At 41.9% G+C, this 27,698-nt stretch overlaps 1 protein-coding gene across 1 annotated transcript in view; it reads left to right on the top strand.

Annotated features, from left to right (window-relative positions):
- The window catches only part of neb (nebulin), a 322,851-nt gene extending 296,385 nt beyond the window's left edge, over window positions 1-26,466 (top strand). The window contains exons 145-149 of the mRNA XM_059971179.1: window positions 49-229; window positions 14,027-14,119; window positions 14,407-14,559; window positions 21,651-21,757; window positions 25,691-26,466. Of these exons, the coding sequence (XP_059827162.1) occupies window positions 49-229; window positions 14,027-14,119; window positions 14,407-14,559; window positions 21,651-21,757; window positions 25,691-25,864 (708 nt within the window). The 3' untranslated portion in view covers window positions 25,865-26,466. The remainder of the gene's footprint in view (window positions 1-48; window positions 230-14,026; window positions 14,120-14,406; window positions 14,560-21,650; window positions 21,758-25,690) is intronic.
- The last annotated feature ends 1,232 nt before the right edge of the window (window positions 26,467-27,698 follow it).

The following is a 27,698-nucleotide window of genomic DNA, read 5'->3' as shown; positions in this document are numbered from 1 at the left end:
ATTCTGCAGAGCAGGTTTACTCATTGGTAATGTATTTCTAATATTAAGGTGAAATACCATGAAGACTTTGAGAAGACCAAGGGAAGCTTCACTTCTGTAGTTAACGATCCCATCACAGAGCGTGTGAAGAAGAACATGCAGGATTTCAGTGACATAAGCTACCGTGGAATCCAAAGACGGGTTGTGGAGATGCAGAGGCGACGTGTGGAAAACGAAGAAAGCCTCACAGGTCTTTAGTGGGCATGAATAATTTTATAACCCATTCTACTTCAATCATACAGTTACAAGACCAGAGAAGTATACATTTTGCCATGTGTCCCCTCAGGTGCTGAGGCTGAGGTGATTAAAATTACTGGAAGAGTTTGGCATACTGTTCTGGTCACCCCACTGTAGGAAGGATGTTGAGGCTTTGGAGAGGGTGCAGGAGAGGTTTACCAGGATGCTGCCTGGTTTAGGGGGCATGTGCTATCACGAGAGACAATAGACAATAGACAATAGGTGCAGAAGTAGACCATTCGGCCCCTTGAGTCTGCACCACCATTCTGAGATCACGGCTGATCATTCACTATCAATACCCAGTCCCTGCCTTGTCCCCATATCCCTTGATTCCCCTATCCATCAGATATCTATCCAGCTCCTTCTTGAAAGCATCCAGAGAATTGGCCTCCACTGTCTTCCGAGGCAGTGCATTCCACACCTCCACAACTCTCTGGGAGAAGAAGCTCTTCCTCAACTCTGTTTTAAATAACTGACCTCTTATTCTCAATCCATGCCCTCTGGTACTGGACTCTCCCAACATCTGGAACATATTACCTGCCTCAATCCTATCAAATCCTTTAATTATCTTAAACGTTTCAATCAGATCCCCTCTCAATCTCCTCAATTCCAGCGTGTACAAGCCCAATCTCTCCAAACTCTCTGCGTAAGACAGCCCTGCCATCCCAGGAATCAACCTAGTGAATCTACGCTGCACTTCCTCAATTGCCAGAATGTCCTTCCTTAAACCTGGAGACCAAAACTGTACACAATATTCCAGGTGTGGTCTCACCAGGGCCCTGTACAAATGCAAAAGAACATCCTTGCTCTTGTATTCAATTCCCCTTGTAACAAAGGCCAACATTCCATTTGCCCTCTTCACTGCCTGTTGCACTTGCTCATTCACCTTCATTGACTGGTGAACTAGGACTCCTAGGTCTCTTTGCATTTCTCCCTTACCTAACTCGACACCATTCAGACAATACTCTGCCCTCTTGTTCCAGCTTCCAAAGTGGATAACTTCACATTTATTCACATTGAATGACATCTGCCAAGTATCTGCCCACTCACTCAGCCTATCCAAGTCTCCCTGTATTCTCCTAACGTCCTCTTCGCATGTCACACTGCCACCCAGTTTAGTATCGTCAGCAAACTTGCTGATATAGTTTTCAATGCCCTCATCTAAATCATTGACATAAATTGTAAAGAGCTGTGGTCCCAATACAGAGCCCTGTGGTACCCCACTAGTCACCCCCAGCCAGTCTGAGAAACACCCATTCACTGCTACTCTTTGCTTTCTATCTGCCAACCAGTTTTCTATCCATGTTGAAACCCTGCCCCCAATGCCATGAGCTCTGATTTTACTCACCAATCTCCTATGTGGCACCTTATCGAATGCCTTCTGAAAATCTAGGTACACAACATCTACTGGCTTACTCTCATCTAACATCCTTGTTACACCCTCAAAAAACTCCAACAGATTAGTCAAGCATGATTTGCCCTTGGTAAATCCATGCTGGCTCGGCCTAATCCTATTTCTGCCATCTAGATGTGCCACTATTTCGTCCTTAATAATGGACTCAAGCATCTTCCCCATGACTGACGTTAGGATAGTTCTCCATTTTCTCCTTCCCTCCCTTCTTGAAAAGTGGGATAACATTAGCCACTCTCCAATCTTCAGGAACTGATCCTGAATCTAAGGAACATTGGAAAATGATTACCAATGCATCCGCAATTTCCTGAGCCACCTCTTTTAGAACCCTCGGATGCAGACCATCTGGACCCGGGGATTTATTAGCCTTCAGTCCTACCAGTCTACTCATCACAGTTTCTTTCCTAATGTCAATCTGTCTCAATTCCTCTGATATCTTATGACCCTGGCCCATCCATACATCTGGGAGATTGCTTGTGTCCTCCCTGGTGAAGACAGATCTAAAGTATGCATTAAATTCTGTTGCCATTTCCCTGTTTCCCATAACAATTTCTCCCAATTCATTCTTCAAGGGGCCAACATTGTTCTTAACTATCTTCTTTCTCTTCACATAGCTAAAAAAGCTTTTGCTATCCCCTTTTATATTCCTGGCTAGACTGAGCTCATACCTGATTTTTTCTCTCCGTATTGCTTTTTTAGTTAAGATCTGCTGTTCCTTAAAACTTTCCCAATCATCTGTATTCCCACTCATCTTAGCCCTGTCATACTTCTTTTTCTTTAATGCTATACAATCTCTGACTTCCTTTGTCAACCACTGTGGCCCCTTCCCCCTCTTTGAATCCTTCCTTCTCATTGGAATGAACTGCATTTGCATCTTTTGTATTATGCCCAAGAATATCTGCCACTGCTGATCGACTGTCTTTCCTGCCAGGGCATCCGCCCATTTAACTTTGGCCAGCTCTTCCCTCATGGCTCCGTAGTCTCCTTTATTTAATTGCAACACTGACACCTCTGATCTGCCCTTATCCCTCTCAAATTGTAGATAAAAACTTATCATGTTATGATCACTACTTCCTAATGGCTCCTTTACTTCAAGATCACTTATCAATTCCTGTGCATTACACATTGCCAAGTCCAAAATAGCCTCGTTCCTGGTTGGCTCAAGCACAAGCTGTTCCAAAAATACATCCCTTAGACACTCCACAAACTCCCTATCCTGGGGTCCAGCACCTACCTGATTCTCCCAGTCCACCTGCATGTTGAAATCTCCCATAACGACTGCATTACCTTTAGCACATGCCAATGTTAGCTCCCTAATCAACTTGTACCCAATATCCACGCTACTGTTTGGGGGCCTGTACACAACACCCATTAGGGTCTTTTTACCCTTACAGTTCCTCAGCTCAATCCACACAGACTCTACTTCCCCTGTTCCCAAGTCACCTCTTGCTAAGGACTGAATCTCATTCCTCACCAACAGGGCCACCCCACCCTCTCTTCCCATATTTCTGTCTCTACGATAGCACGTATACCCTGGTACACTCAATTCCCAGGCCTGATCCCCTTGCAGCCATGTCTCCGTTATCCCAACAATATCGTAGTTCCCCATTTTCATCTGAGCTTCAAGCTCATCTGTCTTATTTCTGACACTACGCGCATTCAAGTATAGAATTCTTAGCCCATTCCTCCTCTCTTTGCTTAAAACACTGTCTACTGTACCTAACCCAGCTCCTTGAACTTCCATCGGGCAAATTGCACCCTGAATTTTGATGACCTTCTCAAGATCACTCAAACCTTGTACACATTTAACCCCATGCACCTCCTGACCAACCCTCTGGATCTGGATCCCTGCCCCCTGCACATCTAGTTTAAACCCCCCCGAGCAGCACTGGCAAATACTCCTGCAAGAATGTTAGTACCCCTCCGGTTCAGATGTAGACCGTCCCTTCGAAACAGATCCCAATGTCCCTGGAACAAAGACCAATTATCCAAAAACCTGAACCCTTCCTTCCTGCACCATGCTCTCAGCCTCGTATTAATGTGCATAATCATTCTATTCTTCGCCTCACTCGTACGTGGCACAGGTAGCAATCCCGAGATTGTCACCCTGGAGGTCCTGCCTTTCAGCTTCATTCCTAACTCCCTGAACTCTCTCACTCACCCTCACTCACCTTACCTACATCATTGGTCCCTACATGGACCACTACATCTGGGTTCATGCCCTCACTCTCAAGAATAGCCTGCACCCGATCTGAGATGTCCCGGACCCTGGCACCAGGGAGGCAACATACCATCCGAGACTCCCGATCTGCCCCACAAAATCTCCTATCTGCCCCCCTAACTATAGAGTCCCCTAAAACTATCGCTCTCTTCTCTTCCCTCCTCTCCTTTCTAGTTGAGGGTTCAACCTCTGTGCCAGAGGTTGGACAAACTTGGGTTGTTTTCTCTGGAGCACCGGAGGCTGAGGGGAGATCTGATAGAGGTTTATAAGATGATGAGAGGCATCGATAGAGCAGACTGGGAGTATCCGTTTCCCAGGTTTGAAATGTCTAATACCAGAGGGCATGCATTGAAGGTGAGAGGGGGGTAGGTTCAAAAGGGATGCGAACGGTAAGTTAGTTTACTCCAAGTGTGGTGGATGCCAGGAATGCATTGCCTGGTATGGTGGTAGAGGAAAATACATTATAGGCTCTTAAGAGATGTTTGGATAAGGCACGTGGCTGTAAGGGAGCTGGAGGGATATGGACATTGTGTAGGTAGGAAGGATTATTGTTTGGGTGTTTTTTGATTTGCATTTTAGCTGGTTCAGCAGAGCATTGTGGACTGATGGTTTGATCTGTGTTGTACTGTTCCATGTATGAGTTTGATACGAATTTTATGAAATTAGCAGAAAGCCATTAAGAGGGAAACAGAGAGCATATATGCACGCAAAGTGCAGTAGACCTCTGGAATTATTTCTCAGAAGGTAATATTGATTATTATCTGGGACATTGGGAACTTTCAGGATTCAGGTTGTACGATTTAGATTGGGCAAGGATGTGACAAGCTATGAAGTCACTGCGGACATAGAAGTTTCGTTGTCCAGTCATGATCTAACTGAATGATGAGAACAGATTGGAGGTGTTAAGATTGAAAATAAATTTATCATCAAAGTACATGTATCTCAACTATACAGATATGTTCAGGAGGAGGAAACCAGAGGTCCATGAGCTAGTCCTCACTGGAGGATCAGAGGTGGAGAGGGTTAGCAACTTCAAAGCGCTCAGTGTTTTATTTTTTCAGAGGAATTATCCTGAAAGCATAATTGTGAATAAAGCATCGGCATGACATCTAAAACTTTGACAAACTTCTTTAGATGTGTAGTGGAGAGTATATTGTCTGGCTGCATCACAGCCTGTTAGGGAAACACCAATCCTCTTGAATGAAAAAGCCTACAAAAAGTAGTGGATACAGCGCAGTCCATCACTGGTAAATCCTCCCCACCATTGAGTACATCCACATCAAACATTGTCGCAGGACTGCAGCATCCATCATCAGGGATCCCCACTACTCAGGACATGCTCCCTTCTCGCTGCTGCTATCAGGAAGGTGGTACAGAAGCCTCAGGACTCGCACCACCAGGTTCAGGAACAGTTATTATCTCTCAACCATCAGGTTCTTGAACCAGAGGGGATAATCTCACTCAACTTCACTTGCTCCATCATTGAAATGTTCCCACAACCTATGGCCTCACTTTCACGGAGTCTTCATCTCATTCTCGATAATTATTTCTTATTTATTTATCTATCTATCTATCTATTATTAATTTATTTTTGTATTTGAACAGCTTGTGTATTTTACACACTGGTTGAACACCCAAGTTGGTGCATTTTTTTCATTGATTCTGTTATGATTATTATTCTACAATAGATTTATTGAGTATACCCACAAGAAAATGAATCTCCGGGTTGTATATGGTGACATTTGTGCTATGACGATAAATTTACTTTGCTATACAACCTGGGATTCATTTTCTAGTGAGCAATCACAGTAAGTACAAGAAACACAATAGTATAAATGAACGATCACACACAACAGGGCAGCAAACAATGCGCAAAAAACAACTGTACAAAGGACAACAGGCCATGTAAATACCGAAGAAAAAAGATAACAACAAATAAGCAATAAATTTCGAGAACATGAGATGAAGAGTCCTCGAAATTGAGTCACTTCAGTGGGAACAGTTCAGTGATGGGGCAAGTGCAGTTGAGTGAGGTTATCCCTCTGGTTGAAGGTTAGTAACTGTTCCTGAACCTGGTGGTGTAAGTCCTGAGGCTCCTGCACCTTCTTCCTGATGGCAGCAGCGAAAAGAAAGCATGATGTAAGTGGTGGGGGTCCCTGATGATGGATGCTGCTTTCCTGCGACAACACTGTGTAGATGTGCTCAATGGTTGGGAGGATTTTCCAGTGATGGACTGAGCTGTATCCACTAATTGTTGTAGGATTCTCCATCAAACGACATTGGTATTTCCATATCAGGATATGATGCAGCCAGTCAATATACTCTCTGCCACATTTCAAAGTTTTAGATGAATTCCCGAATCTTCACAAACTTCTAAGAAAGTAGAGGCACTGCTATGCACTTATATGCTGGGCCCAGGACAGATCCTCTGAAGTGATAAAACTGAGAAATTTAAAGCTGCTGACCCCTTCTCGAATTCATGATTCAAGATCATCTAACGTAATTTCCAGTATACAAGTGTAAAGGAGAAAAAAAAGAATTGTTACTCTGGATCTGATGCAGCGCAAAAAAGACACAATGAGATAAAGAAAACAATAATTAAAAAACACAATAAATATAAATACACAACATAATTTATATGCATAGATTGATTGTATGGCCATAGCATGATGCTAGACACTGGAGTGCCTGCACACAAGGTGACCGACAAGAAATGATAAAGAACTGGTAGTTGGGGACAGACAGAGATACTTTATTGATCCCAAGGGAAATTGGGTTTTGTTACAGCTGCACCAACCAAGAATAGTGAAGAAATATAGCCATATAAAACCATAAATAATTAAATAATAAGTTAATCATGCCAAGTGGAAATAAGTCCAGGACCAGCCTATTGGCTCAGGGTGTCTGACACTCAGAGGGACGAGTTGTAAAGTTTGATGGCCACAGGCAGGAATGACTTCCTATGACGCTCAGTGTTGCATCTCGGTGGAACGAGTCTCTGGCTGAACGTACTCCTGTGCCTAACCAGTACATTATGGAGTGGTTGGGAGTCATTGTCCAAATTGGCATGCAACTTGGACAGCATCCTCTTTTCAGACAACACCGTCAAAGAGTCCAGTTCCACTCCCACAACATCACTGGCCTTACAAAAAAGTATGTTGATTCTGTTGGTGTCTGCTACCCTCAGCCTGCTGCCCCAGCACACAACAGAAAACATGATAGCACTGGCCACCACAGCCTCGTAGAACGTAGTGATGTGTGAGTGGGTGAAGGTGTTGATCAGTCTTACTGCTTTGGGGAAGTAACTGTTTTTGAGTCTAATGCTCCTGGTGTGGATGCTAAGTAGCCACCTCCCTGATGGGCGTGGGACAAACAGTTCATCAGCAGGATAGGTGGGTTCCTTTATGATGTTACTGGCCCTTTGCCAGCACCTTTCTGTGTACATATCCTGATGGCAGGTAGGCTGGTGCTGCTGATGCGTTGGGCAGTTTTGACTAACCATTGTAAAACCTCTTTTTTGCAGTTTCTGTACCATGCAGTGATACAACATGCTAGGATGCTCTCTTCTCCACATCTGTAGAAGGTTGTGCATATTGATGAGCATAGGCCAGCTCTTTTCAGCACCCTCAAAGTAAAAGGTGTTGGTGAGCTTTCCTGATTGTATATGATGTGTTCTGGGACCATGAGATGTGCACATCCGGGAGTTTGAAACTGCTCACTGTTTCCACTCCTCTGCCGCCAATATAAAAGGGGGAGTGAGTGGTGCAAGTTCTCCTGAAGTAGATAACCATCTCCTTTATCTTGATGACAATGAGGAAGAGGTTGATTGCCTGTCACCAGGCTTCGAGCTCTTCCACCTCCTCCCTCTAGGTATTTCAGTGGTGAGGATGAGCCTCACCACTGTTATCAGCGAACTTAACAATGTGATTACCCGAGTATTTGGCCTTTCTTACATCACTACCTTCGGGGAGTCTTTGCTGATAATTATTATTATTTCCTAAAAATGATGGAAACATTCAGGACAGTCAGCAGAAAAAGAGCAGCATGGTAGTGTAATGGTTAGCTCAGCGCTTTACAGTGCAGGCAATCTGGGTTCAATTCCTGCCACTGCCCGGGAGAGTTTGTACTTACTACTTGTGACCACATGGATTTACTCCCACAGTCCAAAGACATACCAGTTGGTAGGTTCATTGGTCACTGTAAATTGCCCCATAATTCAGCTAGGGTTAAATCGGGGAACTGCTGGGCAGGGTGGCTTAAAGAGCCAGAAGGGCCTATTTCACACCATCTCAATAAACAAATAAACAGTTACACAAGAGGCAAGAAGTAGGAAGAAAGTAGGTTTTTTATAGGTACAGAGAACGGGAGAAAGATCAGAACCAATGGTTCATGATAAGAGGAGGCATGAGGAAGAGGCAAAGAAGTGGGATACAACAAACCAGCCATTTGCAAGAGGGGTTACTTAGCTAAAATAACAATAAATTGAGAATGCTGAAAAGCTTCTCTTCCTTTGTCAATGACAAAAAATTGTTGAACGGATTATCAAATTCAGAAAATTTCTCCATCTCCAACTGTCTCTGCATCTTGTTTTTAAAACTTTTCCCAACCTAATGAAACATCATTGAATTGAAACATTAACTCATTCTTTCCCTGAGTAGTACCCCTACTGCTGGATATTTCCTGCATTTTCTGTTATTATTTCAGATGTCCCATGGCCAGAATATTTTGTATTTGTGTTTGATTATTTGCAATCATTTACCTTTCCCTATTCTGCTTTCTTTCCAACACATTTCTACAATCTGCACTTATGTGTCATTAATTTCCCATGTGATACACAGTTCAGTGGTTATTAGGTCCATTCTGCTTCAGAATCAAACTGAGAAATATTCACCAGAGACTAGAGGCTCTCTTGGCTAATCAGCTATCTCACTGGAGATCAGACTGCAGATGCTGTAATCTGAAACTAAAAAAAAACCAAACTGGCTGGAGGAATTCAGCAGGTCTAACAGCATCTGTGCTAGCAAAGGAATCATTAATGCTTCAAGTCAAGACCCTGCAATAGTTCAGATGTAGGGTTTTGACTCAAAATGTTAATTATCTTTTGCCTCCACAGATGCTGCTGGACCTGCTGAGTTCCTCCAGAAATTTATCATTGGATATATTGACATTGATAACACTTTTCTTGGGCTGTTATTTTCTTGTAAGCTGTAGGCAGCAGTGTATAAATATTTAATTTTGCTGTTGGCATTCTATTGGTATATTTTTAAATCTAACATAAAATACATTCTTGTTGCGTTGTGGTGCTATAAAGCAGCTAGCACAGGGGAAATGGGCCAAATGGATTACTTCTGTTCTGTGCAGTCACATGAGTCTATTTCATTTCCAGCATTATAAATGACTATTCCAATATACAAATCAGAACTATGGTTGGAGACCTGTAAATAATGAAACATCCTGAGCTTGCTCTACAAATTATTAATGAATTGTCCTGACCAGTAAATAATTCATAGATTTTGTCTCAGGTTTGGCTCTCCCTCATTTGCATTAGTAAAATATCAGGTGTCAAGAGAGGAAAGAAAGTAGGAGGGGCAGGTGAAAACAGGAGGGAGACGAGAATGGAGGAGTTACAGGAAAGGAGGAGGACTGAGAGGGAGATCTTATATTGGAAGAAATAACTATCCCAGAGGAATCACTAGCATGGACGGAAATGGGTAGCGAATTACCGACAAGTCTGGAGGGCTTTGCTAATCTATCATCTATAAGGAGGGCCTTATCTTTTTCAGGGGTATGTAGAGGTATTTGCTCTCAAAATACAAAACATGCCATTAGCTAGATCAAATTGTAAAGCTTCACCATTTCAGGGCTGTGGGACATTGAAATCTTAAACGTCTTCTGGGCTTTTGGCAGGAGTAATATAATTATGATCTCCTTACACCTATCAATATTTTATGTTTAGAAGAACATCTCCCCCCACTTGTTATTAGAAGCTAAATTTATCCTCCACTGTCACCCTAAGGCTTCCTGCAGGAACTGCAAGCTGGCTCATTACTAAAAGAAAATAAAAAATAGGTTCTGGTATGATGGATTTTTTAATTATCTTCTTACCCTGTTCTTCAGTGGGGTAAAGGAAGGATTTGTAGGATAAGAAAGGTGACTCTCCTCCTGCCCAAACTAAACTTTATGTCAGCTCAAGTGTAGTTACCCCAAGACTGGCTGATGTTGCAGAACTGGTAGATCCCGTATTTCCCTGAACTATTCTGCTGCTTACTGGGAAGCTGGAATATTTCAGCAACGAGATCATTGTCAGACTCAGCGAGTTGGGAACTGGAATGGGAATAACGAATGCTTATCTTCTGTGGTCTTCCCAAGAAGTAGATAGTGCGAGGTTAATAATGTACTCACAGGAAGTGTATCTTCCCGTGAGTACATTTCTAACCTCTCACTGTGTTTTCCTTCCTCTCTCTCTGTATCACCATCTCTTGTGCAGTGAACCTTGTCTGGCTGCAGGCCAAGTGAGCAAGGGTGACAATCAGTTAAAAGTAAAAACACACAAAATGCTGGAGGAACTTAGCAAGTCAGGAAGCATCTCTGGAAATGAATAAACAGTCAACTTTTCAGACTGAGACCCTTCATCAGGTCTGGAAAATAAAGAGAAGTCAAAGCAAGAAGGTGAGGAAGGAGCACGAGGTGGCAGGTGATAGGTGAAACTGGGAGAGGGGGAGGGGTGGAGTAAAGAGCTGGGAAGTTGATTGGTGAAAAAGATAAAAGGCTGGAGGAAGGGGAATCTGATAGGAGAAGGTAGAAGACCTAGAAAGAAAGGGAAGTAGGGGTACTACTATGTCAACTCAGGCCTAGGGGGCTGGGGGGAGGGAAGAACCTGAGAGAATTGATGGGCATGTAAGGAGATAGGAGAGGGAGGGAGACAGGAATGGGGGAAATAGTGAGGGGGAGTGGGGCAATTACCACAAGCTCAAAAATTGATGTTCATTCCATCAGATTGGAGGTTACCCAGAATGTTTTATCCTCTGGTTCAAACCCTTTCTACACTGACACTTCAGTGACACTTCATACCATCTTGATCTTTTCAATAACTAAGTTCCCTGGCCCCCATCGTCAAATTTTCAGTAAGGATGTCCAGTCCCTATACACCTCCATCCTCCTTCAGGAAGGACTCAAAGCTCTCACCACAGCCACCAGTTAAAAGTAGATTAGATAGATTGTTAAGGGAAAGAGAATGACAATATGGAAAAAGAGCAAGTATGGTATGTTGTATATTTATAATTAAATGAGTACAAGCAACACTAGCCAATAATCAACTATAAGGAATAGAAGCAGAATTTGGCCATTTGGCCCATCAGTGTTGTGTGTGATTGAAATTCACTTAGGAATGGATAGAATGCAACAGAGTATACATGGTGTAATATGGGCTTAGTGGTTGTCCTGAAAAGGGTGTAGCACCTACGATAAAGGGGCTTGTCGTGTCCATTCCACGGCAGCTCACTCACTTTTGGTTCACATGGGAAACTCAGCTCTCACCTGTAGGCTCCTAGTACCTGTTTGCATGCAACAGCTGCCACAGTCTGGAGCACTGTTTCGACAGGTGAAGGTAGCCAGTGGGCCTCGTACCCTGGTGAGATAGGGATATGCCTCTCCTAGGATGTGAAGTCTGCTCTGGCAGACTGGGTGGATGAGATCTACAGTAAGATCCAGTAGCCAGGATGGTGGTTCCGTGGAGAGCAAAAGGCACCGAGAGGCACCAAAGAACTCATGGACATCCACTGCGACCAAGGAAGACCCCAGTTTATGATGACTGCTCACAGCACTGGACCCTGACCTCCACAGTCGAGAGAAGGGAACTGACCCAGTGCAACAGCTTTTCCACTTAAAAAATCTCGCACGCACAGTTTCCTGTCATTGTCAGATACGATGGACAACCACCATACACACTGTCATGAACCTATTGGTGTCTACAATCCTAGGAAATACTTAACAACTGTACAATTCTGGCATACAGACCGTCTCCAAATACACTTCAATCAGCAAAGACGATAATATGACTGTAGTTTGAAGAACCTCTTCAAATCACCTACTGAGCATTGGCACCAACCACAGCACTCAATCAAGGAAGGAAAAATGGCTGCGGCATCAAAGTCAGAATGCACAGGAAGTTGGCAACCCCAAATGGCCCACACAATTTAAATTAAAACACAGTGGGATATTCTAGATTCCATTAACTGGATATTCAAACACACAGAAGAGTTTAAGCAAGAAATTGAACAATATGGCAGCTCAGGGGAGGCAGGGTATTGTAAGTGGCCCAGGAGTGAGCATTTCAATCATGTACACCCTTCATCGAGTAGATGGAAAGGGTAGGAATGTTCTTCACCATATTCTTGAAGCAGAGGATCTCACCAGATACAGGCAAGCATAGGCTGTTCTTTTGACCATGATTGGCTAGGGATTGCTCTAAAAAATCAAGAGGTGTTTTGTTTACTGAAAAAAAATGCAGAAATTGTGAGGTCATTTCAATTGAGGCGGTTAGTGGAATGACAAATTTGGCAAGAGGAATCAAAGGACAGGAGAAACTTTCAAGAGCTGATACTGATAACTTAAAGATCTCTTTCTAAATATAGAAGAAAGGAGGTGAAACCTTGTAGAGTTGGTACCAGATAACGGGCCACAACTTTTGTTATACCTTTGCAATCTGCAATAAAAACAGGCATTTATTCAGTCCAACATTACACTCCACTTCAAGTGTTTTGATCAATGGTTCCATATGTGTTCGTAAGTATCGAAGTCATACATTTTTTCAAGTTTAACCATGAATCTTTAAGTTAATATATTCAAGTATCGTACAGTGCCACATTCTACAACATAATTCACTAGAAGAGCACCGCTGATGCAGAGACAGCAGCCGAGACGTAAAGTGTAATTGTGATTCACATCCTCACACTCATTGGGAAGCCTTTCAGACATGAGAAAATGAAAGGGTTAAGAATTACAAAGAGAAGTGATAGTTGTTATTTCTTTCTTAGACTAAAATGTGCAGCATTCTGACTGAATTTACTATCAGCCCAAGTATCCCCTTCAAGCTGTATGTGTACTTCGGTACTAATGACATCATTAATGTGAAGATTTTTTTTGTAAGACAGAAAATGTACTCATAGGCTCTGAAGCTCCTGGTATCTCCTGGAGAATATCATCACAGTACTTACGTTCACAGACCACCTCCAATCTGCTTTTAATGTAGAGCAAATGATCCACTTCTGTCTGACAATTTCTTTAAATAGGAAAAAGCTATATAAAATGTGCCTATAGATTTCAGAAAGTTGCACAATAATTGTTTATTCATTTCTATAGATGCTGCCTAACCTGCTGATTCTTCTAGCATTTTTAGTTAATTAATCTGTTCTATATTGTTGGAATATCACCTTCATGAAGTCACAAACACAGTTACATGGATTGTTCTGTTAATTTAAAATATTAGTTCCATTTTCCTGATGTGCACATTCCAATATTATCGTCATTCTGATATAGAGTTCTGGTAGAGCAAGGGATCAGAATTCATGGCAAATTGTAAATTTATGCTAAAGCAATAATTATGAAATAAATAAAATGTGAGTGGTTTATCTGATCTGATATCTCATACAATTCGGTTTACTCCACTTCTTTAGGTATTTAGGGATGTGAACTACACCGGCACGGTCAGAGTTGTTGCCCAAGTTTTGGCTTGTTGGCTACCTCAGGCAGAAGAAAAATCGCAAGGTGGTTGACCCTCTGTAATAGATGACAATCCTGAATCAAGTGCAGTTTTATTATAAAATCCAGTAGTTTATTAATATGTATGGACGTTTTATGTCAGAATAATTTAATTAACTAAATTTAATAGCACCTGTAACATGGTAGAATTCAAACCCACATATAAATTGCCTGAGCTTCTAGATTATTCTGATATGCTTCAAGTCAAAGGACCTTCATGATTGTATTAAATAGATCTTCTTTCCACAGATGCTGCCTTATCTGTTTAGTATTGTCAGCAATTTCTGATTTTATTATGATATAACCTACCCTGGCCATTATCAATTGTATCTTTAAGCCCATAAATCCTGTGTCTACAGATCTACGTGTATGGCGTACAAATCCTGGCTCTGTCTTTGATTATGACCCAGCTGAAGACAACATTCAGTCCCGGAGTCTACATATGTTGAGCAGTATGTACACACCAATTTTTTTTCCCTGTACAATGGATCTTCCGGCATGCTCTTTGTTGATGCAAGTTTGTTTTATTTTGCACGAAGAAAGATTGTAAGTCTGTTTTACCTTCAATTAAGAATTAGATATTTAACTGTAAAATTTGATTAAATTTTGAAAATGATAAGTACATTTGTGATTAATCATTGTAATAAAATACAATGAAGCTGATGGTGTTTTGAGATATTCTACTGTTCGGTAGGTATCAGAACTATATGCTCACTCGTTGTGGTGTGCTTGCTTTCAGTTCAAGCCCAGCGTCGCAGCCGTGAACACTCACGTTCTGCTAGTGCCCTGAGCCTGAGTGGAGGTGACGAGAAATCCGAACTTTCCGAACCTGAACATACCATTACCTATTACAATGGAAACAACAACTTATTCCAGACATCATCCACCATATGTTAGTAACCAAGTTTAAAATTGATTACTGTTTATATTAAATAGGATAATGTTGCAGCTAGTTCAAGTAAAATCCTTACTTCATTTACTATGCTTCCAAAAGTTTATGGAATATATTTTTAATTAAATCTTTGACATTTGGTACAACTCATCAGATTGAATTTGAAGTATTAAATGTGTCAGTATTGGAAAAAGGGGAATAGAAAAAGACCTGGATGCGTGGTTGAAAATGTATAATGGTTGATAGAATGAGTGATTGATAATCCATAATCAGTCTTGTGATATAGAAATCTACAGCACATTACAGGTCCATCAGCCTACAATGTTGAGTCGACCACGTAACCTACTTTAGGAACTGCCTGGAACTTCCCTGCCACATAGACCTCTATTTTTCTAGGCTCCATGTACCCATCTAAGAGTCTCTTAAAAGACCCTATTGGACCCACCTCAAACACCTTCTCTGGCAATGCATTCTATGCATCCACCACTCTGTGTGAAAAACTTACCTTATACCCATTGCCAAACACCTGAAAACTCTGCCCCCTCATGTTAGCCAATTCATCCTGGGGAAAAGCCTCTGATTATCCACACAATCAAAGCCTCTCATCATCTTATACACCTCTATCAGGTCACCTCTCATCCTCTGTCACTCCAAGAAGAAAAGGCTAAGTACACTCAACCTATTCTCGTAAGGCATGCTCTCCAGTCCAGGAAACATAAAAAGTAGAGAGAATAGCTCATTAAGTCCCTGGACCCTCATGCACCATTCACTAAAGATCATGACTGGAAGTGTTACCTTTCTTTAATAAACTCAATCTTATTAACCAACAATCTATTGGTCTTCCCCTTACAGATCTTAGCAATTGCTTCATTGGCCCTTCTTGGATAATTTCCAAAGCTTCACTGCTCGATAGGAGACATTTCTTGTCACCCCTTAAATTGATATTGTGTGCTCTGGTTCCAGATACCCCAAAAAGAAGAAACGTTATCCATATGTCTACTTTGCCAGATCACATAAAAAAAACTAAAATAAAATGCAAGACTTTTTTTTTATTTTGAGATACAACGTGGAACAAGTCCTTCAAGCCCACTGAGCCTCACCACCTGGCAACCCGCTAATTTAACCCTAGCCCAATCACAGGAAAAATTGACAAAGACCAATTACCCTACTGACTGGTACACCTTTAGACTGTGGGAAGACCAGAGCACCCAGTGTAAACCCACGTTCTTCACAGCAAGGATTAAAAACTTTCCTACAAAGGAAGCTGGAATCAAACTCTGATGTCCCGAGCTGAAGTAGGGCCATACTAACTATTACACTACTGTGGTGCCCTAATTTTTCCAATACACATCACATCTCATGCTTCTTAGAATGAAGAATTTCAGAAATTATCAGCCCAATCTTAATGCTCTCTGTGACACAAGAGAAACCCATCATCCTAGAACTTAATCTGGTACACATCAGCTGCACAATCTCTTAGAACCATAGAACATTACAGCACAGAAACAGGCCTTTTGGCCCTTCTTGGCTGTGCCAAACCATTTTTCTGCCTAATCCCACTGACCTGCACCTGGCCCATATCCCCCCCATACACCTCTCATCCATGTACCTGTCCAAGTTTTTCTTAAATGTTAAAAGTGAGCCCGTGTTTACCACTTCATTTGGCAGCTCATTCCATACTCCCACCACTCTCCGTGTGAAGAAGCCCCCTTTTAAACTTCTCCCCCTTCACTCTTAACCTATGTTTTTTTCTCCCATAGCCCTGGTGGGAAAACCCTGCTTACATTCTCTATCTATACCCATAATAATTTTATATACCTATCATAACTTTATATACCTCTATCAAATCTCCCCTCATTCTTCTATGCTCCAGGGAATAAAGTCCTAACCTAATCAACCTTTATCTGTAGCTCAGTTTCTCAAGTACCGGCAACATCCTTGTATACCTTCTCTGCACTCTTTCAACCTTATTAATATCCTTCCTGTAATTAGGTGACCAAAACTGCTCACAATTCTCCAAATTCAGCCTCACCAATGTCTTATACAACCTCACCATAATATTCCAACTCTTATACTCAATACTTTGATTTATAAAGGCCAATGTACCAAAAGCTCTCTTTATGACCCTATCTGCCTGTGACGCCACAGGTACGCCTACCTGAATTCCCAAAATTCAGGTAATTTTGTATCTGTATTCCCAGATCCCTCTGTTCTACTGCACTCCTCAGTGCCCTACCATTTACCTTGTATGTTCTACCTTGGTTTGTCCTTCCAAAGTGCAATACCTCATACTTGGCCAAGAATACCCTTCTTTACTAGAGAGAACAGATGGTGTGGTGTAGGTGTGATCTTAACAGGGCCTTATGTAGTTGAAGTTAGATGTCTTTATTCTTGTATTCAAATCCTCTTGCATTAATGACCAACATAGTGTTTGCCTTTCTAAATGTTGGTAGTTGCTGCATGTTAATTTTCAGTGATTAATGTACAAGGACATCCTAGTATTGCTGAACAACAAAGTTCTTGAGATTCTCAACATTTAACTTTAATCCCGATAAGTGATGCATTTTGGGAAGTCAAATAGAAGCAGTCAAACAGCAGATGTTGGGACACTAAGGTATGTTGATGAACTAACAGGTAGATCTTGAACTATGGTTGAAGTCCATAGTTCCCTTAAGGAAGCAACATAGGGAGATAAGGTGATGAAGAAGGCATGTGGTATGCTTGCTTTTATAGGCTAGGACACAGAATACAAGAGCTGGGATGCTACTGTATGTCACAGCTTTTCAAAGCACTGGTTAGGCTGCACTTGGGATTGCTCTGAATGCCACAATGGAAATGATGTGATTGTACTGGAGATTCACCGGGATGTTGCCTGGATTAGAGAACTTCAGTTACGGCAAGAGACTAGAAAAGCAGAGATTGTTTCTCCGGTGCAAAGGAGGCCAGGGAATAACCAGACAGTGGTACAAGGGTATGTAAGGCATAGATAGATCTTCCATGGTATAGTTTATGAAGATAGGCGGGTGATTTAAAAGCAATCTTAGGATTGTTTATTTTTAAACATACAGAATATCTGATATCTGTACAATTATCACATTTAAGAAGCATTGATACACAGTTAAATAGGGAAGGCATGGAATGAAATAGCCTTAATTGCATAAATGTTATTAGTGTAGATGGGCAAAAAAAGTGTGTAGATGTTAATGGGATGATACGCCTATTTCTGTGCTATATACTCCGAGCTTATAATTTTCTTTTCATTTGAGCCCACAGAACTCAAAAGATAGTTGGATAGCAATGGCAAATTACTTTTACTATTAAGTGTGTAGTAGAGGAAGATGGGGCGGAAAAAGTGATAAGGAGGACTCGTACAGAGGGATGGTCTGACGGAACATGGAGTTAAATGTGTTGAAAGAATAAGTAAATTTAGGAAGGACAACAAAATTCTAGGGGCGTATAGCCCGATGGGAGTTCGGGGAGCTGGGTTAAGCACAATAGGCAGTGATTCAAACAGAGAGAGGAGAAATGGGTTAAAAATTCTATATCTGAATGCACAAAGTATCAGAAATAAGGCAGATGAGCTTGAAGCCCAGGTGCGAATGGGTAACTATGATGTTGTTGGGATAATGGAGACATGGCTGCAGGGAGATCAGACCTGGGAAATGAATGTACAAGGATATACGTGCTATCGTAGGGACAGAAATGTGGGCAGAGGGGGTGGGGTGGCCCTGTTGGTGAGGAATGAGATTCAGTCCTTTGCAAGGGGGGACATAGGGTCAGGAGAAGTAGAGTCTGTGTGGATAGAACTGAGGAACAGTAAGGGCAATAGGACCCTAATGGGTGTTGTCTACAGGCCACCAAATGATAGCATGGATATTGGGTGCAAGTTGAATAGGGAGTTAACATTGGCATGTGGCAAAGGTAATGTCGCAGTAGTTACGGGGGATTTCAACATGCAGGTGAACTGGGAGAATCAGGATGGTGCTGGACCCCAGGACAGGGAGTTTGTAGAGTGCCTGCGGGATGCATTCTTGGAACAGCTTGTACGAGAGCCGACCAGGGACAAGACTATTCTGGATTTAGTGTTATGTAATGAACAGGATTTGATAAGCAATCTTGCAGTAAAGGAGCCATTAGGAGGTAGTGATCACAGTATGATAAGCTTTTATCTGCAATTTGAGAAGGATAAGAGCAGCTCGGAGGTGTCAGTGTTGCAGATGAACAGGGGAAACTATGGAGCCATGAGGGAGGAGCTGGCCAAAGTTGACTGGACGGATAGCCTAGCAGAAAAGACAGTGGAACAGCAATGGCAGGTATTCTTGGGAATAATGCACAAGGTGCAAAATCAGTTCATCCCCCAGAGAAGGAAGGATTCAAAGGGGGGAAAGGGGCGACAGTGGTTGACAAAGGAAGTCAGAGATTGCATAGCATTAAAAAAAAGGAAATATGATAGAGCTAAGGTGAGTGAGAGGATAGATGATTGGGAAGTTTTTAAGGAACAACAGAACTTAACTAAAAAGACAATACGGGGAGAAAAAATGAGGTATGAATGCAAGCTAGCCAGGAATATAAAGGAAGATAGCAAAAGCTTTTTCAGGTATGTGAAGAGAAAGAGGATAGTTAAGAACAATGTTGGGCCCTTGAAGAATGAATTGGGTGAAATTATTATGGGAAACAGAGAAATGGCAGAAGAATTTAATGAGTACTTTAGGTCTGTTTTCACTAATGAAGACACAAGCAATCTCCCAGATGTATGGATGGGCCAAGGACATAGGGTAACAGAGGAAATGAAACAGATTGACATTAGCAAGGAAACGGTGATGAGAAGACTGATGGGACCGAAGGCTGACAAATCCCCAGGTCCAGATGGTCTGCACCCTAGGGTACTAAAGGAGGTGGCCCTGGAAATTGCGAATGCATTGGTAATCATTTTCCAAAGCTACTTAGATTCAGGATCAGTTCCTGAGGATTGGAGAATGGCTAATGTTATCTGACTTTTTAAAAAAGGAGGAAGGGAGAAAACAGAGAACTATCGACCTGTCAGCCTGACATCGGTGGTGGGAAAGATGCTAGAGTCCATTATTAAGGATGAAATAGTGGCATATCTAGATAGCAGTGATAGGATTGGGCCGAGCCAGCATGGATTTACCAAGGGTAAATCATGCTTGACTAATCTGTTGGACTTTTTTGAGGATGTAACCAGGAAATTAGACAGGGGAGATCCAGTGGACGTAGTGTACCTCGATTTTCAGAAGGCATTTGATAAGGTCCCACGTAGAAGATTGGTGGGTAAAATCAAAGCTCAGGGCATCGGGGGGAAGGCATTGACATGGATAGAAAACTGGTTGGCAGATAGAAAGCAAAGGGTAGTGGTGAATGGGTGTTTCTCGGAATGGCAGGTGGTGACTAGTGGGGTGCCACAGGGCTCGGTATTGGGACCACAGCTGTTTACCATTTACATTGACGATTTGGATGAAGGCATAAAAAATAACATCAGCAAATTTGCTGATGATACTAAGCTGGGTGGCAGTGTGACATGTGATGAGGATGTTAGGAGAATTCAGGGTGACTTGGATAGGCTGGGTGAGTGGGCAGATACTTGGCAGATGGTGTTTAATGTGAGTAAGTGTGAGGTTATCCACTTTGGGAGTAAGAACAGGAAGGCAGATTATTATCTGAACAGTGTAGAGTTGGGTAAGGGAGAATTACAAAGAGATCTTGGAGTCCTTGTTCATCAGTCACTGAAGGTGAATGAGCAAGTGCAGCAGGCAGTGAAGAAGGCTAATGGAATGTTGGCCTTTATTACAAAGGGAATTGAGTACAACAGCAAGGAAATCCTCTTGCATTTGTACAGAGCCCTGGTGAGACCACACCTGGAGTATTGTGTACAGTTTTGGTCTCCAGGGTTAAGGAAGGACATCCTGGCTGTAGAGGAAGTGCAGCGTAGATTCACGAGGTTAATTCCTGGGATGTCTGGACTGTCTTACGCAGAAAGGTTAGAGAGACTGGGCTTGTACACGTTGGAATTAAGGAGATTGAGAGGGGATCTGATTGAAACATATAAGATTATTAAGGGATTGGACAAGATAGAGACAGGAAATATGTTCCAGATGCTGGGAGAGTTCAGTACCAGAGGGCATGGTTTGAGAATAAGGGGTAGGTCATTTAGGACAGAGTTAAGGAAAAACTTCTTCTCCCAGAGAGTTGTGGGGGTCTGGAATGCACTGCCTCGGCAGGTAGTGGAGGCCAATTCTCTGGATGCTTTCAAGAAGGAGCTAGATAGGTATCTTATGGATAGGGGAATCAAGGGATATGGGGACAAGGCAGGAACAGGGTATTGATAGTAATTGATCAGCCATGATCTCAGAATGGCGGTGCAGGCTCGAAGGGCCGAATGGTCTACTTCTGCACCTATTGTCTATTGTTTATTTATTTTGTTGGACAGTGCTTTCTAATGTATTAATTATGAGCTGGAACTTTCCAACAAGCTACGTATATCAACACCAATGCATTAAAGTTTATACATTGTGTACTTAGTCAGGTCTTTATAATCAAGATGTCATCTCACTGAAACACAAACTTCTAAACACTGGTTGGATAGGGTAAATGCAAAGGTCCAGGCTGAAGAATTTAACTACAGTCACTTAAGGGCTACATTTAGGAACGAAGCGAACAGCAATGTCTTTATATAGATGGTTAAAAAAATTTTGCAGTCTCCTACACTAGAGGGCTCTAAAGTTCATTTGTACAGTAAATTCAAAATGAAAATTGGTAGTTTTGTAAGTTAGGCTTAGAACAAAGGAATACCAGCACTGAGGAGGAAAGTAGGCAAGGTGCAGCATGAGCCAAAATCCTAAACAGACTCACTGGACTTCATAGCCAGTTTCTGCCTTACTTAATGCTACGTACTTATTGCAAATCTCACTGGAACCCCAGGGTACAAGACAGGCTTTATTAAAGTGACTGGGGTTAAATTTCTACCAAGTGTTTCGAGCTGAGATAACTGACAATCATTTCAAAAACTGCTTGGAGAAAGCTGTCATTGACTGACTTAATCTTATTCACAAAAAGCTATCCTTGGTTTATTTCAGCTTACCAACAAACCAAAACCACCGTGCTGCCACAGCAGAGATCGTCCTCTGTGGCTACACAACAGACCACAGTGTCATCGATTCCTTCTCACCCTTCAACAACTGGCGTAAGTGATTTCTGCTTTGAATTTATCCACTCGTTCTGGTTTAGTGCAAGTCTAGGTACAAAGCAATTTAAAGTTTACATGTTAGGTATGACACAGGAGTTTATTTTGACAGACTGCCCTTAAGTAAGAGAAAGGTTTTATTTCTGTGAATGGGCTGTGACCAAAGTTTCAGGTTGGAAATGCAAACTGAGTTAGAGGTAGAAGATCATCTTCGCAGCCTCACACAATCCAGTAAATCTGTTGTGCCGGTCTAATTTTTATGTACAGGTTGTGCATTACCCGGGGAGAACCTGTTTCTTTGTTTTTGCCTTTCCTGTGTTATACGTGCACATTGCCATCAACCACAACTCACTCTGTTTCTCCATTGTTATTGCTGCCATTGATTTATGTCTTATTATATTGATTCTTTCTCTACAGCTGTTGTTGACAATGCTGCCTCCAGTATTTCCAGCATTAATTTTGCATATCAAACCCATTCCGCTCTGCATTTGACAGCAGTTGCAAGAAAACATTCTTCATCCTGTCTCATGGTTTTAATTCCAAAGCTCTTCCCTGCACTTACTGGAGTTTGTTCTTTGTAAGGCCAGTCAAATGACAAAACTCCCAACTTCTACATATTATCCTGCATGGTGGCATTGATTCAAGCAAGCCTGTTCTCTTGCTATTCAAACGTTGTGTCCGGTTTCCTGACGCCATCTATGTATCGATCCTTATCTCAAATGTTGAAATCCACCACTTGTGCCAACAGCTCATTCCACACTCTTGCCACCCTGCGTGAAGTACTTCTCCCTTGAACATTTTACCTTTCACCCTTAACCCATGACCTCAAGTTGTAGCCCCAACAAACCTCAGTAGAAAGAGCCTGCTTGCATAAACCCTATCTATACCCTTCTATTTTGTTCACCTCTATTAAATCTCTCCTCAATCTTTTATGTTCTAAGAAATAAAGTCCTAACCTATTCAACCTTTCCCTATAACTCAGGTCCTCAAGTCCTGGCAACATCCTTGTAAATTTTCCCTGCACTCCTTCAGTCTTATTTACATCTTTTCTGTAGATAGGTGAACAAAACTGCACACAATACTCCAAATTAGGCCTCAACAATATCTAATACTATCAGAAAAAAACATCCCATCTCCTGTACTCAATATCATTAATCAAAGGCTTTCTTTACAAACCCATCTATAACTGTGACACCACTTTCAAGGAATTAAGGTTCTGTACTTTCACATCCCTCTGGTCTACTGCACTCCTCAGTGCCCTACCATTCACTGCACAGGACCTCCCAAAGTGCAGAACTTCACACTTGTCTATATTAAACTCCATCTATCATTTTTCAGCCTATTTTTCCAGCTGATTCAGATCCTGCTGCAAGCTTTGATAGCTTTCCTTGCTATCTACTGCATCTCCAGTTTTGGTGTCATCCACCAATTTGCTGATCCTGTTATCACATTATCATCCAGGTCATTGAGATAGATGACTGCAGACCTAGCATCTATCCCTGTACACTCCACTAGTGACAGTCCTCCAGTCGAGGTAAACATCTCTTACCACGCTCTGTCTTCTCCCACAAAGCCAATGTCTAATCCAATTTACTACCTCATCTTGAATGCCCAGTGACTGAACTTTCATAACTAACTTCTCAGATGGGACCTTGTCAAAGGACTTGCTAAAGTCCATGTTGACAACATCCATTGCTTTGCCTTCAACTTTCCTGGTAACATCCTCAAAAACTCCAAGAGACTGGTTTGACATTATTTCCCAAGCACAAGGCCTCGTTGACTATCCCTAATCAGTACCTGTCTATCGAAATACTCGTATCCGTTCCTGTAGAATACCTTCCATTGACTTTTCCACAAATGATGTCAGGTTTATCAGCCTGTAATTTCCTGGCTTATTCTTTGAGCCTTTCTTAAACAATAAAACAAAATTAGTTATCCTCTGATCTTCTGGCACCTCACCTGTCACTAAGGATGATTTAAATATCTCTGCTAGGGCCCCTGCAATTTCTGCACTAGACTCCCACAGGGTCCGAGGGAACACCTTGTCAAACTGAGGATTTATCCACCCGAATTTGCCTCTTGATACCTCTGTTAGCCGCTATGGGGACCAGGATGTTGCTGCTGCTTTGCCTCACTTTCTTATAGACTGTCTCCTGAGTAAATATAGATGCAAAAATTTCATTTAAGATCTCCCAGTCTCTTTTGGCTCCATGCATAGATCACCACTCTGATCTTACATGGGACCAATTTTGTCCCTTCCTTTTGCTCTTAACCTATCTGTAGGATACCTTGGGATTCTCCTTTACCTTGTCTGCCAGAGCAACCTCATGCCTTTCTTGTACTCAAGTACCTCATTTGTTCCTACCTACCTATACCTGCACCTGCAATGCACATCTTTTATAACCAGGGCCTCAATTTCTTTCAAATACCAAGGTGCCCTAAACATGTTACCCTTTTATTCTGACAGGAACATGTAAATACTGTAATCTCAATTTTACTTTTGAGCCTCCCAATTACCAAGTACACCTTTTACCAGAAATCAACCTATCCCAATTCAGACTTGCCAAATCTTTCTGATCCCCTCAAAATTGGCACCTCTCTGATCCAATTTAGAATCTCAATCCATGGACCAGACTTATCCCTTTCCAGAAGGACTTTGAAATAATGGCATTATGATCACTAGAAGCAGTGTTCCCCTACACAAACTTCTGTCATGTGCCCTGTCTTATTCCCCAACAGGAGACCTGGTCTTGCACTCTCTAGCTGGGACTTCCATGCACTGATGAAGTCCTTTTCTGAACATAGTTAACAAAACTCTCCCAACCAGCTCTTTTACAATATGGGAGTCCCAGTCACTATGGGAAGTTAAAATCACCTATCACAACCTTGTGTTTCTTGTAGCGAGTGCGTTCTCTCTACAAATTTGCTCCTCTAAATCCCACTAATGTGGTCTTACCCTTATTCTTCAGTTCTACCCATAAAACCTCACTAGATGAATTCTCCTGTCTGAGCATGCTGTGATATTTTCCCTGACTAGTATTGCCACCTCTCCCCCTTTAATTCCTCCCACTCTATCATGTCTAAACAACGGAACCCTGGACCTTTAAGCTGCCAGCCCTGCTCCTCCTGCAACCAAGTCTCACTAATGGCCATGTTGTTATAATTCCACATGCTGCTCCATGCCTTAAGCTCGTCTCTTTTCCTACAATATTCCTTGCATTGAAATACATGCAGCTCAGAGCACAAGTCCCATCATGCTCAGCCTTTTGATTTCTGACCTTGTACAGTACAGGTGTGTGTGTGTATATATATATAAAAAACTATGGAACCCAAGACTTTTGCCACATTCATGACATATGTAAGTAATGATAAACCTGATTCTGTATGGGTCTCTGTTCTGGACAGAGAGAGAGGGGAAGGAGTGGGAAGTACCAGAGACATAATCTGTAATGACCAATAAACCATATGTTTGGAATCAAAATTGTCTTGTCTGGTGTCTCAAGGTTGGGTGTGTTTACCTGCGCCACCACCCCTGCCGCGCACTCCTCCTCTGCCACCTGTTTCCTTCATGTGGGGTATTAGAACACAATCATTAGAGAAAAATAAATGTTCAATTAACTTCATACTCTCATCAATTCTGTGTCTCTTTCCTCCCCTATATGGTCCATCATGGCACTTATTCTGTAGAATATTGCATAGCTTTGTATTGGCCACAAATTATGTAATGTTCATCAATGAGCCCAGGATTGTACTTATTGCAATCATTTTACATCAACTTTGACAGGAAATACAAGACAACATAACTTGTTGTAACTTGAGTACTGATACAGGGATACCAAAAAAAATTACGCAATTCAGGAAGAGACATGTACATTGTACAGTTAAGCTTCTTACTAATGTCTAGTAAATATGAATTCTATTTCCCCTTCACAGAAAACCTACCGTGCTATATACGATTACATAGCAGCTGATGCTGATGAAGTCTCTTTCAAAGATGGTGATGTCCTTATGAACGTTCAGTCTATTGATGAAGGATGGATGTATGGAACCGTGCAAAGAACAGGAGTGACAGGCATGCTACCTGCCAACTATGTGGAAGCCATATAAACCAGGCCAATTCCTTAAGATAGCTCTCAACCTCCCCACTCCAAAGCAATATGCAACACCAAACTCCTTTTAAACTGAATTCCCTGATTTTGTAGCTGGGTATGGGTGGGGGCAGTAAATAGAAATGGACTATAACTAATTATCTTAATTTACCCTCCAGCAAATTATATATAAAACAGAAATGAATGAGAATGATGAACTCTAGGTACATGAAAGTGCTGTCTAGAGGTTTTGCCCCTGCATTAACTGGTTTTCTGTAGTAATGAAATCTGTGCTTTGAATAAAATTTGACCTTGATTATGTGCACTCAAACCATATTAGATAATCCCATTCATTAGGAAATTTTTTGAATGGCAGATTTGTACTATAATGTTAGAATTTCACTCGTGTTCAACTACAAGCTCTCAAACTCTTTAACTTACAAGAAATTCAGTATCTGATTGCATTTTTTAAAAATCAACGTCACCAAAAGATCTTAATAACCAAAATTTTAAACCCTCAAATCATTAAGCTTCCTAACTTTCACATTAATGGCAGACTTGTATATGTACCAAATGTTGTCTCATCTGATAACCAACTGTGGGTCAAATAAAGCTGTTTCTGCAAGGAACTAATTGTGGTGATTTTAAGTTTTATACAGTTGAACCATAGAAAACCTACAGCACAATACAGGTCCTTTGGCCCACAATGCTATTCCGAACATGTACATACTTTAGAAGTTACCTAGGGTTACCCATAGCCCTCTATTTTTCTAAGTTCCGTGTACCTGTCCAGGAGTCTCTTAAAAGTCCTTATCAAATCTGCCTTCACTACCATCTCCAGCAGCCCATTCCACAAGCTCATCACTCTCTGCACAAAAAACTTACCCCTGACGTCTCCTCTGTACCTACTTCCAAGCACCTTAAAACTGTGCCCTCTCATGATAGCCATTTCAGCCCTGGGGAAAAAAAACCTCTGATTATCCACATGATCAATGCCTCTCATCATCTTATACACCTCTATCAGGTCACCTCTCACCCTCTGTCACTCCAAGGAGAAAAGGCTGAGTTCACTCAAACTGTTCTCATAAGGCTTTCTCCCCAATCAAGGAAACATTCTTTTAAATCTCCTCTGCACCCTTTCTATGTTCTTCCTTTAGTGAGGTGACCAGAACTGAGCACAGTACTCCAAGTGAGGTCTGACTAGGGTTCTATACAGCTGTAACATTACCTCCCAGCTCTTAAACTCAATCCCATGGTTGATGAAGGCTTTGAATGTCCAAGGGACTCAGACACCAAGATCCTTCTGATACTCCATACTGCCAAGAGTCTTACCATTAATACTATGTTCTGCCATCATATTTGACCCACCAAAATGAACCACCTGATACTTATCTGGGTTGAACTCCATCTGCCACTTCTCAGCCTAGTTTTGCATCCGATTAATGTCCCACAACCTCTGACAACCCTCCACACTATCTACAACACCCCCAACCTTTGTGCCATCAGCAAATTTTCTAACCCATCCCTCTACTTCCTCATGAAGAGAAAGGGTCCCAGAACAGATACCTAAGGCACACCACTGGTCACCAAACTCCATGCAGAATATGATCCGTCTACAACCACTCTTTGCCTTCTGTGGGTAAGCTAATTCTAGATCCACAAAGCAAAATCCCCTTGGATCCCATGCCTCCTTACTTTCTCAATAAGCCTTGCACGGGGTACCGTATCAAATGCCTTGCTGAAATCCATATACACTACATCTACTGCCCTACCTTCATCAATGTATTTAGTCACATCCTCAAAACATTCAATTGTTTGTAAGGCACAACCTACCTTTGAAAAAACCATGCTGA

This window comes from Hypanus sabinus, chromosome 5 (genome assembly GCF_030144855.1).
Source record: "Hypanus sabinus isolate sHypSab1 chromosome 5, sHypSab1.hap1, whole genome shotgun sequence".
NCBI classification, from domain to species: Eukaryota; Metazoa; Chordata; class Chondrichthyes; order Myliobatiformes; family Dasyatidae; genus Hypanus; species Hypanus sabinus.
This window is presented reverse-complemented; position numbering and strand designations above follow the sequence as displayed.